This window comes from Cryptotermes secundus, unplaced genomic scaffold (assembly GCF_002891405.2).
Source record: "Cryptotermes secundus unplaced genomic scaffold, Csec_1.0 scaffold735, whole genome shotgun sequence".
Classification (NCBI taxonomy): Eukaryota; Metazoa; Arthropoda; class Insecta; order Blattodea; family Kalotermitidae; genus Cryptotermes; species Cryptotermes secundus.
The window spans coordinates 48239-64285 of NW_019744124.1; the positions used below are offsets into that span (position 1 = coordinate 48239).

A 16047-nucleotide genomic window follows, 5' to 3' on the forward strand; every position below is an offset into this window, starting at 1 on the left:
GTGATTGTGTAATTGGGAGTGTGTGATACAGTGATACATAGCTCCCCTACTGTAAACGTGTAGATTACTGAAGACAGAGTGAACTGATTTGCGCATAGGGTTATAAGTCGTGAAACCCCGCAACAGTGTTAACAGATTAATGCGATTAGGGTTATAAAGTGTGAAACCCCGCAACTGTGTGATAAGTAATTGTAGCCGTTACTTGTAGATTGTTAAATAAACCAATTAACCATCTCTACGGCGTCTTCTGTAACGAAACACGTTACAATATAAACCTTGCTAATCTGGTACTAATGACTGTAGAAGTCCAAGTACTTGAAATATTTAAATAATAATAAAAAAATACTTTTGTATCCATGTAGCTACAGATTTGTGTAACTTGAAACCATGTATGTTGGGGACTTACAGCACTGACATTTCAGAGGAACATGCCGACTCCACCTTCCGGGTTGCAGTGTACTGAATTAGGTAAGGTAAAAAGTAAAGTTGTCCCTGTGCTGAACTAGTTAAGCACTATGCCATTAAGACATATGGGGGGAGTGGATGTACAGATCCACATTTTCTTGACCTCAGCACTAGTTGGAGGTGAGTGGTCAGCTTCACGCCATGGCCGCTTTACCCCCGGGAAATAGACCCCAGTAACCATTGTATAGGTTGGGTGAACCCCAGAGCTGGTCTGGACGATTGGACAAGTGAAAATTCTTGGCCCTACTGGGATTCAAACTCCAACCCCTCAGTCGTCCAGCCCATAGCCAGTCACTATACCAACTATGCTATTCCGGCTCCTACTGGATGAGGAATTGGTTCAATTACCTATATAGTCAGGTTGTAATGAAGATAGTCACTCAGATCTGTGGCAGATGGTAAGGGAGCAAGTTTGGTTAGAGACAACAGGAATAGTAGGTAGGAGAACAGTCCACATCAGGGATACAATATTACTTTTGCCACAGGAAGTAAATGGAATTGAAAAGAGACAGCCCATTTGGGGCCTACAGTATTGTTTTTCCATCAGAATAGGAAGAGCAGTATTTACAGTAATGTCAATTTTCCTTCTCAACAGAAAATTTTACTGTGGCCCAAAAAAGCGACATTTTCATATCCACTGCACCCAATGTTCCAGACTGCACTACTTTTCCTTTGCCCTTCCTGTCAGTGTGACTGACCAACTTCCTTGCAACTTGGCTACATAACCAACTGAATTCCCTACCCTACATACTTCGATCCTGAAGCTGAAAGGCGCATGTTCCTCTGAAAAGTCAGTAACTTCTGCAAGAACATGTAGTGTCAGCCCACGAGACCAAAGTCTGAACAATCACTGCAGTGAAAACCTCAAAATGTGTAACTTCCATGTCATTTATCACCATCCTTCATAAAATACTATGGACAATATGTGCAATGTAAAGAGAAAAAGCAGACGAACAATGCACATTTCACATACCTCGGCACCCAGCAGTTAGAACTACAATTATAATGAAGTATGAACTCAGCTGGTGCCAGGCATGAAACAAAGAAGAGAATCAACAATGTTAACATATCTGGACACCTAGCAGGAAGATTACAATTACAATGACATGCAAGCTCAGATGATGCCAGCTTTGCATAAAGAAACAAAATAAGAGAACAAACTTAAAAGAAATAAGTTTAATGATGACGTAAATAACACAATAAACTGACTTAAACTGCGCTTATTAAAACTGGAAGTAATATACTGATTTCAGCAAAGATTTCAACTGTTATGTGACCAGGACACCTTCAGTTCTCAAACACAGTTTTCAGTTAGCACTGAAATCCTTAGGTTTATTTATAAATTTGTATTTAAACATGGTATGACACGGTGTCAGAAATGAAAGCACTTTTCATAACAACAGAAGTCGGAAATTCTATGAAACATGAAAAAATGAGTGAAGAAATGTGAAGTAACCAAGACCTGCAATAACAAGTCATAAAACTCTGTCCATGTTTCTTCAGTTTCAGATACTACTACTTTAAACACATGTTTGGTGTTCACACTCTGTAGCAAGTGTGTGAAGCTCAAGTGACTGCATACTGTTCATATAATTATACAATAAATCATGTTGCCCTTTAGTGATGCACCCTGTCAAAAGCACAGACACATTTTAAGTGTAACGTCATATCAAGGCATCTTCATACAGTTACAAGGAAAGTTTCAAATGCTTGCATCATTAGTTTTATAACCATTTAGTAACACACAACATCATCAAAATAAATGATACCGCAGACTATTGAATGTACTAGAACTAACTCTTATGTTAGTGGTATAAAAACAACTGTAGTTCATGTGCACTTCTTCCCTGTGAACTTCATACTGTCTGTGTTCATCCAGTCTCTGATGGCTGTCTTAACTACTCCTTCCAGGATGAAGCATACCAGTTCAAGTCCTATAAATGGACATTAAGATCCAGCTCTTGTCGATTAGTCAGCAACTTCATTTTCCACAATTTCCCTATGGCCTAGCACTCTTGTCAGTCGACCCATGTAACGTTCTGCGCTTTCATTAGGGACTGATGGCAGTCTCAGGCCAGTTTACAGTTAATTGCAGTGTATCATATATACATATTTTTGCCTATTTTTATAAGACACATTAAAAATAAACAAGATCATAAATGTTATGATCATGTTATATTCTTTAAATTGATTTCTGTGCTTTGCGCATGGTAATACATTCTCTACTTACAAAAAATTGTTATGCATTTTAACTAAGGCACACATGCCACCCCTTCTCTGAAAAAATGTTCATCGTAAGTGGGTGAGTGTATTTCTGGAGCCCTGATGTTTCATGATTTACCATGTCACGTTAAAAATGCAATATAAATTAAGTACAAAATACATGCGTTTGAATACACACTGCAGCCCATCAGATTTATAATTTATCACTAAATTTCTCTACTGGTATCAGTTCACACTGATCCTTCACATCTCTGGTCATTAATCTTTCCAGTACACTGTCGAAAGGTCTAAGCCCAGAAGGGGCAGGTGCATCACCTAGCCTGGGTGTACCTCTCGTTCAGTTGACATACTGAGCCCCCCCCCCTTGTGCCCTCTACACTGCCTGCAAACAGCTGAGCTGGAATTGAAGACTGCAGCTACTCAAGTGGTCATCAGGAATTTTCCAAAGGGTGACACGCCTATAAATAGTAGCTGTAAAAGCTCATGCACGTCAAAGTGAATTCAGCTGCAGCATAGCACAGACGTGTGTTCAGTTAGTTTAGTTTGGAGCAGCAGATTAGAAGCTAGCAAACACAGCGCGGAAGTAGATGAGTGAGCTGCAAATCTGCCGGGGTTCAGTCGGTCAATGCAGCCTATCAGTGACTTGGTTAACAAGTCAGTCAGTAGTAAGTCAGTTTACAGTTCAGTTCAGTTCAGTTCAGTGACAAGATAGATTAGTGAAGAGAGGAAAGTGCAGTAAACAAGCAGTGGTGTTCTGGTGAAGTAACAAGTGCACAAAGAAGTAACCTCAAGGGTGTGTGTGGTTACAGACAGTGGGACAGCTGCTCCAAACATCAAGAAACATTACAATATGACAAACATTCTATCAGTTTTCTACTGCATAACACTATGAAGTCTGACATTTTTACAGGGCATAAAGTTTCACAATAGCTGCAGCACAGCTTCTTGTTACATCATTTTTTTTTGCTTTACGGTGGTTTAAAATGAACACAGACATGGTTTACAGAATGTACTAAATGTTATTAACCTATAGGTATATCACAAGTATAGTATTAGACAATAATACAAAGAAAAATGTAAAGGTAAAGTTGCTTTTGTGCTTAATTAAGTGCCACAGCTCAGAAATGTACAAGACAGTTGAGATATACTCCCACATTCGTAACTTTAGCCCTAGATTGAGGTAAGCAGTCAGCCATACATTCCAACTGCCATACCCCTGGACGAGACGTCCCCAGTACCCAATGAACAGGAGGCCAGGTGGGCCTCAGAGCTGGTTTGGACATGAGAACAAAGAGAAAAATTCTGATTCAATGTTTTTGAAAAGATCATTAATATTTTATCTTGTTATAATACTTCCAATTTTTAATTTTTATATAATCTGAACTTTTGTATTTTTACATAAGCAATTTTAAAATTGTAGGATTAATAATGTTATATCTGTTTTATGATTGCAGTTAAATGGTAGATTTTTGTTGATATGTATTTGCCCAGTAATGGCTGATAGTGGCTGAAACATGTAGCAAAGCCACAGCTGTATGCTGACTTTTATGTTTTACTATTTGCTGTGTTGTGACGGTTCATTAAAGAGTTGTAGAAAAATTGCTACTGTATCAGGAATGAAACCCTTACTGTCCAGGTCCACAACCTATACTGATTGCTTCATAAGAAGCAAATGTAAATAAAAAAATATGTCTCACTGAAAGCTACAGTGTTCAATGTTATCTACTCAATAATTCTTACAATATATAGAGGAGAATATTTAGGCTAGCACATAAATTTGTAGTACATATGCTGTCCAATGATTACAAAACAAAGAAGACTGTGAACATGAGAACAGAAGGAAAATGCCTAAGAGGGGAACTGAAATAAAGATGTGAACAACAGTTATGAAAGATGCCATGTAAGAGGAAAAGAGAATATGAAAAGAAACTGAGGAGATGGAGCTTCGGGAAGACAGCAATAGATGGAAAGGTTTGGTTGTCTGATGATCCACATAAAAGTGGGAACATCAAAGGGAGAAAATTACACTTTATCAATTAAGTATAAATAACAACTCATATAATAAAATGTTATTAAAATTCATTTATCCAAAATGGTGTCACGTGACAGACAAGGTGAGGAGAACACTTGCACACTGTTGTCAATGCCAATGACGTGCATCAGTTCAATGCAAATACAGTTATGTACACATAACAATGTAATTTATGGCATTCCTTTTGGCGAATTTTCATATTTTGCGAACACATTTTGGAGTCTGCTTAACTTATCTGTAAAAGAACTTGCATTACATTCAAAAGCTGAACAGTATAATGTAATAATTACAGCAGTTAGCAAGGGGAGCTTCTGAAGAAACCCTGCAAAAGCAAGTTCCTTTGTTTTATCAGTTTTTTATAGTACTGTTACTTTTGTATCATTCCTCATACACCTCATGTTACAATTTCGTAAATAATTCTTACCTATGGGTGCTGTCAGCAGCATTCAAACCTAGAACTTGAGCAGCATATTCACCCTGTAGAACCATTTCTGCACCCGTGAAGGGACCATTGTCACACCTCTTCAGCCAGTAAAGACGTCTAAAAAACATTTAATTTTATTATATGTGTGTATAGGTTACTGAAATAAACAAGATATGAATAAAAGTCACTCACAATGCTCTATATTTTTATAATGAAGAATAGTACCAGCATCCTTCACTGTCCTTTCAAATGCAACAAACCATACCAAGGACTTAAAATAAAGTTGCAATATACAGTAAAACTTGGTTATAGCAACATCAGTTTCTGTGACACCTTGTCTATTGCGTCAAATATTCAATGGTACGAACTAATTCCTCATAAAGCAACTGTTTTTATACCTTGCTTAGTACGACATGCACAAATGCATCAACCTCATATGTAACGTCATTTTCATTCCCGAATTTCTCTGATATGGACATTGAAAGTAATTTTGAAAGTGTGTATTGGGCAAGTAACAGGAAACAGATGAAGATAACTGATTACTGTACTCGTATCTAGGTACATTAAGGCACAACAATTGATGTAATCTACTGTAATTTGGTGAGTAGGCCTACCTTTAATATACAGTATTAGTGCGGTGTGTATTGTCAGTGAAAAGCGCTGTAATATGTCTTTGATATTACACATTTGGGCAATTCCACGTTAATGTTACGTTAGTCTGTACTTAACTATGTATTTCACTAAAAAATGCAACATTTTAACTCGGTTTTTGGTAGATTTTTACGTGACTAACATAAGGCTACTGTGGAAGTGCCCATTTCGGTTACAACGACATTCGTTTATGACGACACTATTTTTAGGTCCCTTTGATGACGTTATAACCCAGTTCTACTGTATATTAACTTCAAAACTTTCATCTTCTAAAGACAATCAAACTGGCATTAAAGAATTCATTTTTAATTCCTGCCAGAATATCAAAGATCTGTTACTGCGACTAGAACTATTAACTCTTTAAGATCCAGTGGTGGATATATGTACCATCTGCTTTAACATACTAAAATTCTGCAGTGTGCCCACAAAGTATATATGTGTTCTCCATAGTTCTCACATTCAACTGCAATTTTCTTTCTCTACACAGCATTAACTGCTTGGTCTCTGTAGCAGATATAGTGCGTTCCCTGTGAGATATGAACTGAATTTTTATATATTTGGAAGAAATCAAGTCTTTTGAATGGTTAAAACAAGCATTCATGTGTCATTATGACCATCTGTCTGCAAGTACGTGCCCAAAATTTGGGACCTACTTATATGAAACTTGGTATACATATTGTGACATGTTGTGCTATGCAGGACACCCCTCCCCACCACCAGTGGTGACGTAACACCATCGGAGCGCTGTCGTTACTATGGTAATAGGCAAGTCAACACTCCTTCCCCTACCCCGCCAGCGGTGACATGGCCAAGGGATGCCGCAGTTGCTATGCAGCTGTAAACAACTCCCAACAGCGTTGCCAGTAACACCTGTAAACATGGCGCCAGACAACAGTGGTGCCTATTATGTAACTGTTTTCCAATTGTCCGGCTGAGGGTTTATAAGGGAACTACACAGCTGCCAAAGACAGTTCTCAAGGCAGCAGTTACGAGTTACGAATTAGCCAGCAGTGAGTCAGTTAACCAGCCAATAGCTGTCTATCTTTTGTCGGAGTATTTGTGATACTGCCAATGGCAGTAATTATCAGATTGTAAATTGTGTGATTGTAAGAGCAAGTGGAATAAAGTTGCTATATCAAATACGGTGTGAAATTGTTTGTCGCGTTATGCACCCAACACGTAACAATATATTAATATCCGCATTAAGTTTGTTTTACAATCTTAATTTTCAGGCAATTTAATTTTTCTTGGGGGGGGGGTTATTTTACTAAGGGCCTAAATAAACTTTATATACATTCTTTTTAGTAATTTTTAACAGAATCTGATTAAACTTGACACACACAGTTTATTATTTTCTAGAGGCAAGGTGTGTTAATTTGCCTCTCTCTAACAAATTTCATGAGAGTCAATACTCATGGACCTAACAGAACTGTTACATGATCAGGCATGAATAAGCCACACAAGAAAGCAGCATCAAGCAGGCAGCAAGAGGAAGCGTCAGTCAACTTTCGACGGACCATATGACATTATATCCCAGAAGATGGAACTCTTCACGATACCACTATGAGAACCTCAAACCCTACAATGTTCAATTCATGTTGCACTTTTAATTGTCTAGTATGTGCACAGTGAAGAAGTTTGTAAGCACAAACACCAATTCTGCAAAACAGATAGTAATGACTGACATGTTGTGGAAGCAGACAAAAGGGGCTCAAGTACACGGACACAATAATTCAAAGCTGTCCCAATAACTGCAGTAAGCTCTCTGCAGGCGGTGCCATAGCTCAAACGGTTAGTCGCTGGCTTCCCACGACGGCGGGTCTGGACAAGTGGGATTTGTGGTGGACAAAGTGGCACTGGGGCGGGTTTTTTCTGAGTACTTCGGTTTCCCCTGCCAATCTTCATTCCACCAAATTCTCCATCATCATAATCACCCGGGGCGGGTTACAAGAGGCCAATCAGTGGCCACCGTGCCAAGTGGACCCAGTTGGACTCCACCCCCCTCCCCCAAGCGAATCTCTCTACAAGTCTAAGAGCACTAAAAGAATAACACAAAACACAGCAGTAAGTGTCTGGTATCCTGAAAATAGTGCAAGAATTATCACATACATTATTTTAAGGGATCAGAAATTCAGAGAGACATATCTGATTGCAGTTTCCCTTCTGTAATGAGAAAACAGTAACTTGGAACATGAACTAATGTTGAATCTAAACTGAATTCCAGTCAACTTTTCCAAATCAGGATTCAAAATTGCCATGTGAAGAAGATGGATGATGGATTTTCAATATCTGCCTACTACTCCAGCAATTCAATTTCATTCTGCTCTATAACTGCAAATATTATAAATGAAAAAATGGCAGATCGATTCGAGAAATCACTGTCTGTCCTCAAACCTCCAGCAATACGCTCCTTAATAGCCTTCTTTAATAATTTTGCAGTCTGGCCTTAGGGTATGAAGGACAGGCCAAGGGAGTGTGGGGTTGGTCCATTCAAGGTCTGAGAAGCTAACAACATGAATGCAGAGAGTGAGAACATTCCCCAAAATATATCTTAAAGCCTTCCACCTCAAAAATGAAGCAGCAAAACATCTATGTATAACACAGTCCATCAATAATGCAACAAATTATTCCCTTCTTCTTCCACTTACACTTTTAACACAACATGTTTCAGCCCTAGATGGCCATCTTCAGGTGTCTTAATATATTAAAACTGCTACACTGCATTAATATGTATTAAAATCACACACTGTAGTCTGCTTAATGTAATAAAATAAAATAAAATCCATTAAAATTTTCATTACCTCTGTGAAATTCTATTTCACCTCACAAGGGCTGTCCTCCACTTGATTTGAACTATATATTTATCTCCAGGTGCAATAAAACACCTAGAGATAAACATATAGTTCAAAACAAGTGGAGCTACCCCTTCTGAGGTAAAATAAAATTTCACAAGTAATGAAAATTTTAATGGATTTTATTTCATTTTATTACATTAAGCAGACTACAGTGTGTGATTTTAGCACATATTAATGCAGTGTAGCAGTTTTAATATATTAAGACACCTGAAGATGGCCATCTAGGGCCAAAAAATGTTGTGTTAAAAGTGTAAGTGGAAGAAAAAGGGAACAATTTGTTGCATTACTGATAGACTGTGTTATACACAGATGTTTCAATATGGCTTGCAACAAGATGCTTAAATACAGAAAGGGGCAGAAAATTTTGTCCCCCCCTTCCACACACAAATAATAACTTTTTGAAAAATATTTACTAAATACTCCATCAAAATCTTCAAATGAGTACACATGACACCTAACAAATAACTTAGTAAAGTGTGGAACTGCCGGTCACGGTAGCCGAGTGGTCTAGGGCATGCACTGTCTTCGCTTGCTCGGAAGCCAAGATCGTGGGTTTGAATCCCACTCAGGGCATGGATGTTTGTGTGCGTTTTTCTGTGTTTGTCTACAGGTAGAGGCCTTGCGACGAGCTGATCACTCGCCCAAGGAGTCCTACCATATGTGTAAGATCTAGAAAAACCGAAGTGAACGGAGAAGTTCATGGAGGTAGGCCTAGGCCCACTGGGGCTGTAGTGCCAGGAAAAAAAAAGTATGGCATTAATATGACTATATGATAGTATGCAATACTAAAACAAGCTAGTAAAACTTTAGCAGCCAATTTTTATGCACTATCAGCCTACCAACATTTAGTTTCAATACATGTTTTTACTTTTATGGGTCCAATTCTTGTTCAAATGGTTGTGTCTCACAGATCACTGCTGGGCTGAGATTTGTACCAGTAAACTGAAAGAAAAATATCTTTTCTGTAATGTGGCTTGCAGGTTGGTACCTAAGGTATATAATGTGGTCTCTTGATGGTTTGAAGTTGGACAGTCCTAGTTTATTTAGAGCTTTCGCTTTATACCCCACCCCACCCCCTGGACACCATTCTGCTTTAAAAAATAGTGAAAGCTATGAAACTCAGATAAGAAACTTAAAAAAAATTAAATATCTCTTTTCTTGCTGGCTGCTTGCTTGGCTTATTCTTCAACTCTGAAGATGGAAGCAATCTGCTCCTCTGAAACATCAACAGACTTTCACTGGACTACATGGTGTTACATCCCACAAGCCAGAACTACTCATGGTACAACACAGTTAACCAAATTTTGTATAACTATATATACCAACGCACAATATCCATTAGAAAGGATTTCCACACATGACAGTCAAACCAATCAAAATTACTTAAAATCTATCTTTCATGCTTTTCACAGCATAATAATATTTTGCATGACTAATGCTTTAGGTGGCTCTTCCATTCCAATTTCCACACATTTTACTGTTTTTAAAAATGGAATACCGAAGACCCCAGTATCATGTTCTCCAAAGAAAAGCTAAAGATTTGGTTTTTAATGGTTTAATTCTTTCAAGAGGCAAGGAACAGTGGGTCTGTGTATGGTGTTAACAAGTCATAAAAAACACTGCTGAGCATGTAGCATCAAGACTTTGGTCATTGCAGCTGAAGCAAATTTTATGGCATTATAAAATTATAACCATCTTGCAGGGTGTGATGAACCATCAATTACCTGCCATCATACTTAATTTCTGGTATGACCGCAATAAAAACATAGTGCAAAATAAATTAAACTTGCTTAACATAATAAAACCTGTCATCAAATCTAAATCTGTTAGAGAAACGTGTCCAAATAAAAAAAAAATCAACTTCACTGGTGCAACTACAGACATCTATCAATAACAGTGTGGTTACTGCAAAGTAAATTCCATGGCCTGTAGCCCCCAAGCAAACCATACCAACAGAACGACCACCGCTTGTCAATGAAGTTAGTCCGAACTTTAGCAGATAAGGGTGTCACGTGGTCAGCGTTACAGATCTCCAGAGCTGTTAATCTCGGTTTTCTAGAACAGAGCCTCTATTTCCTTGAAGTAGCTCCTCAATGATCCTCACAAGGCTGAGTGGACCCCATTCCAGACCCACTACTTCTCAGAAAATCTGGTAGTGCCAGGAATTGAACCTGGGACCTCTGGATCTGTAGGGAGAAACTCTGACAACTACACAAGAGAGGTGGTTGTTACTGTACAGGAAGCATATACAAACATTTGTGGATGTGTGGTGTAACAATATCACAATACTATGTAAGCAAAAGGCATAACTGGTTATCATACTGTAATAATACATGCTATAACTTGCAAGAAACTACAGTTTTCTTATTTTCTCAATTACATACACATCTGATACAGGTATTTTCTTTGCCCAGTATTATTTTACCACTGTGATGGTGATCATGCTGATAATAATTAGAAGATAAATTCACACACACTGGAATTAAATATACAAATACTGAAATAATAAAAAAATACAGTGAAATGGAAAAAACGTGTTCTTCAAATGGCCCACTCAAGAATCCAATTCAGAATTCTCACGTATGAGCCAAATGGATGAAGCTCTTTGGGGAGACACTATACACAATGGTAAGAGACCATAACAAGGCGCTAGGCCCAAGATACAGGAGATGATGACAATGATGATAATCTGACAGCATGTCTGTGGAATTGCAGTGACAGAGGACAGAAACTAATCATAAACAGAGCAAAACCCTTCTAAAACATAATATCTGAAGGCCATGCTAATCTTCCCTGTTATCCAATTTTCATTATCAAACACATACTTCCTACTTGACATTTGGAGAACACAAATGTGTATTCCACTTCAAGGAATCCTACAGTTTGGCCATGTTTAATTTTAAGAAGATTTTGCTACATAATTATATACAACACTTAATAAATCTGTTTTACAGAATTTTGAAGTAGCTGCAACTGTGTTCATACCTAGGATGAGGTGTAGCATCACGTTCATAGCAGTCCCACTGCTGCATGAGGAGGGAGTAACACAGGTAACATGCTCGTACAGCTGTTGGTGCAGAATCAGTATCCAGTCTGTAACAAGCTGGTGGTTCATGGGATTCCAGAAATGGGAAGTACGCTTCACTGGGTCCTCCAGAGGTACTTGAGCTTGGCTTTACTCGTAACCAGTACTGATCGGGATGTCCCACATTTCCACACACAAAACACACTGAGCGAGGACTTTGTTGTCCATCCAGTCCAACACTGGAGACCACAGGTGGAGGCTGAAATGTTGCTTCCATATTTCCTGGCTCTTTCTTGATGTACATAACTAAACAATGGCACACTTGAGACGGCAGTTTTGATGCTTTCAGCTCAAGTTTATTACATCTACTGCCTTTTAAACAATAATAATGAGCTGAAAGACGATGATTATTAATGGAAATGCCTACCAATCACTCTTCCACACTACCACGACAGTGCAAATTCAGTAATTACATTCTACACGAGTAAACGGCTGTGTCTTGGGAATTTGTGGCCGACACCCAGGAACGAAACAGAAGTGTTTACTGTTAAAATGACTGATAAGTACTTCAAATGAGGTGTGTTCATGACATAACACCATCCCGACTGGTATGTTACATATAGTCCTAAAACTTAGACTACACGTATATTCAACATACAGCATATTATATCTTACGTACGCTTCAGTCCATCGGTGCACATATAACAGAGTTCCCACTCCTCTGAGCCACAAAGTAAAAACAGCACTTTCGACTTTCGATACTCTCCCATGATCGTCGTTATCTTAACCAGAGTGTGCCATACGTTCACGCAACAGCGAACTGTCTGGTTTGAGTTGGTTAAACATGAATATCCTTAAAGTAGTGGCGAACGCGATTAGATTAATAACTACCGTACTGAAACTCATGCATTATGGAGTTATGCAGCTGCATTAAATGCAAAAAAAGACTCAATAATATTTCAATTTCACAGGCCGTAAATCCACTTACAACACTGCCATGTTAGAAATTAATAGAATTTTACTCCCATAATGCACTTCATGGAGGTTTATGACGGTAGTTGTGCACACAAAAACAAATGGGAGTGTTTTAAAGTCAGGTTTCATAGTTAATAGCTCTTCAATTAAATATAGGAACATATATATATATATTAAATATATGGTGCATATTGCTGGGAACATTTAGCGGCCTTGCCGACAAAAGTGTTATGTTCTTAAAACCCTAAGCCGCCATAATATGTTCATGAGCATGAACGTACATTGCGCATAAACAAGCAGTGTATATTGACACAGGCTGAAGTATTTGTTTCGACAGTAAAAGTGCAGGAAATGGAGTGCGAAGTCTTGCTTGATCGCCAAGAGAAGTTGTGTACTGGCACTGGTGCTTTATTATTTGCGTATATGGATTTAGGAATTAAATGGCGTAAGCCCATGAGAAGCCGCCAGTTGCCCAGCTACTCAAGAATTTCCGAACATCCCATGAAACTCGACGGTTCATTGCTATATTCACAATAGTGTTTCACTGATCCCTATCTTGAGCCAGCTCAGTGCAGTTCATACCACCCAATTCTATCCCACCATCTAGGTCGTTCTACTGGTCTCCTTTCTAGTATACCCGTAAAAATCCTACATGTATTCCTCTTCAGCATGTGCATGTTACATGTCTAGCCCATCTCACATATTTGAGCATTGTAATTACCCTTGGCAAAGAGTACAAGTTATGAAGCTCCTCATGCAGTTTTCTCCACTCCATCTTTGGTCCAAACATTCTTGGTGTGTGTTCCTCTCTTAATGTCAGAGAGCAAATTTCATGCCCATTCAGAACCGCAGGCAAAATTATAGTTTTGTATATTCTAATTTTTACGTTTTTAAGACAGACAAGAAGAAAGTTTCTAGATATAACGGTAGCAAGCATTAACTGAATTCTTTGTCTACTTAATTTCCTCCTGAGTCAAATTCTGATTTGTTACTGACAGTAGAGTTTGTTAGAGATAGGATGTTGTACATAATACTAAGATGTCGCTGGTGTGATGTTGTCCTGGATGTTCATGCCCCAACAGAAGATAAAATTGACGATATTGTAACGGTCTATTGTAGCGTTTCCATAGAAGTTACTCCTCGGGTTTGCCGACACGTTACAATATGAACAACAGGTTCTGCAAAGAACTAGAACATGTATTCAGTAAATTCTGTAAATACCATATGAAAATTTTGTGCTGTGCCAAAGTATATAGGGAGGACATTTTCAATCCAACAATTGGGAATGAGAGTTTATACAAAATTAGTAATGGTAATGGAGTAAGAATACTAAACTTTGCCACATCCAAAAACCTGACTGTCAGAATTACAATGTTATCACATTATAACATTCTTTAATATATTTGGACATCTGATGTAAAGACTAACAATCAAATTGACCATATTTTAATAGAGAGGAGATGGCATTCAAGTCTACTTGATGCCCAATCATTCAGGAGAACAGATGGTGATACTGACCACAATCTGGTGAATGCAACATTTAGGGAGAGATTGGCAATGTCAGAACAACACACAGATTTTATATGGAGAGGTTCATCTCAAGAAACTGAAAGAAGTATAGGGTAAAGAGCAGTATTGTGTTGAAGTCTCATATAGGTTTGCAGCTTTAGAAAACTTAGACACTGAGGTGGATATTAATAACACTTGGTGAAGTATTAGAGAGAATATCAAAATTTCAGTCAAAGAGGGTCTAAGTTATGAGGAGGCATAAGCCTTGGTTCAATGAGGGATGCTCAGAATTATTAGAACAAAGGAAATAAACCAAACTGCAGTGGTTACAGGATCCAAGCAAAATAAATGAAGATAATCCATACAATATAAGATCTGAAGTCAGGAGGCATTTCAGGAATAAAAAAGCAGGAATATCTGAAAGGCAAAATTAATGAGCTTGCAATGAACAGTAAAAACAAAAACATTAGAGGCCTGTATAGAGGGTTAAATGAATTTAAGAGGGGTTACCAGCCTAGACATAACTTAGTGAAGAATGAGAATGATCTGCTTGCAAATTCCCACAATATTTTGAATGAGTGAAAGAACTAATATTTCTCTCATTTATTGAATGTACATAGGGTCAAGCAGGTAGTAGAGTGAGGAAGACACAAGATACAAAAGCAATCTGCTAATTTGCTCTCTCTCTCTCTCTCATTCAGCTTGCAAAGATTCTTGCTCTTTGAATGCATCTATTACAGTATAACCAAAAGTGTAAAATGAATGGAAAAAATTATTTATTAATAGGGTAAAGATATAGGCCGTTCAATAAGAATCATCCAAAGATATATTGCTCCCATGGGTGCACCTCAACTTTCATCTTATAAGCATGTTAGAAGTGTTTTCTTCTGAATGTTCCTTCAATGATCTAGAGAAGTGAAAGATGACAGGTGCATGGTCCAGTCTGGATAGCCATGACATTCCCAGCAGCCTGCGAGAAAGTGCTGATAGATGGGACACACAGGGCTCTCTCCTTCAGTTCCTGGCCTATGGTGCAGCAGTGAATCCATACCACTATTGTCTAACACTGTAGAACATGAAAAAAGCAATCTAGATGAAGCAAACACAGAGCCTTAGTTAGTTAGTTAGTTAGTGGAGAGGGTGGGTTTCCCCATGCACTTAGACCTGTATTGGTCCATTGTGCTTCCCTCTATGATTTCTACCAGTCTCTATATCTTACCGGTACTGGTGCTTACCATCAGTCCCGCCCAGCCAGTGAGACCGGCTCTACTAGCTGAGAGGTATCTATAATGCTTCCCCCATCTACCAGAGGTATTAGAGACTGCTGTTGGGCGGGAAACGTCCATAATTTGGCTCAGTGATCTCCTTTGGAGATATGAGGTTCTTTTACGTGCCGTAAAGCTGCGACACGGGACCCACAGCTTAAAGTCCCTCCTGGAGGACTTGTTCCTTGAATTTTTCCGCCCTTAAAAATTCGACAACCTCCGCCGGGTATTTGAACCCGCGTACTATGAGTCATGAGGTGGGAACGTTACCTCTAGACTATGGAGGCCACTAACACAAGAGCCTTAAGTCATTCTCCTCTGAAACTAAGCACATTATCATCAGTGAGACAAATGCCTCTATTTCTCTGATATGTGAAGAAATAACAGGGCTACTTCATTGTTCCTTGTTTTTTTGGACACCTGTGGTGAAGTAATGAAAAGGAGTGTAACATGGCTGGATTATTATTTATTTATTTATTTATTTAATACCCCTTGTGTGTGTGCATGCATATATAATCAGAATCCATGCCCTTATTCATGATCATCTCAGGAATGTATCCCTCACAAATGTGGCGATATGTTAAGAGATTCAGTGAACAGAAATGGTTATCAAGAAACATGAG

The 16047-nt window shown here is 38.4% G+C and overlaps 1 protein-coding gene across 1 annotated transcript in view; it reads right to left on the reverse strand.

The window, feature by feature from the left end:
* Positions 1-13753, reverse strand: part of LOC111874523 — a gene marked incomplete at its 3' end in the record, with an annotated part of 59132 nt that extends 45379 nt beyond the window's left edge. The window contains 2 exon segments of the mRNA XM_023870093.2: positions 5145-5261; positions 11636-13753. Coding sequence (XP_023725861.2) covers positions 5145-5261; positions 11636-11979 — 461 coding nt within the window.
* Between the last annotated feature and the right edge of the window lie 2294 nt (positions 13754-16047).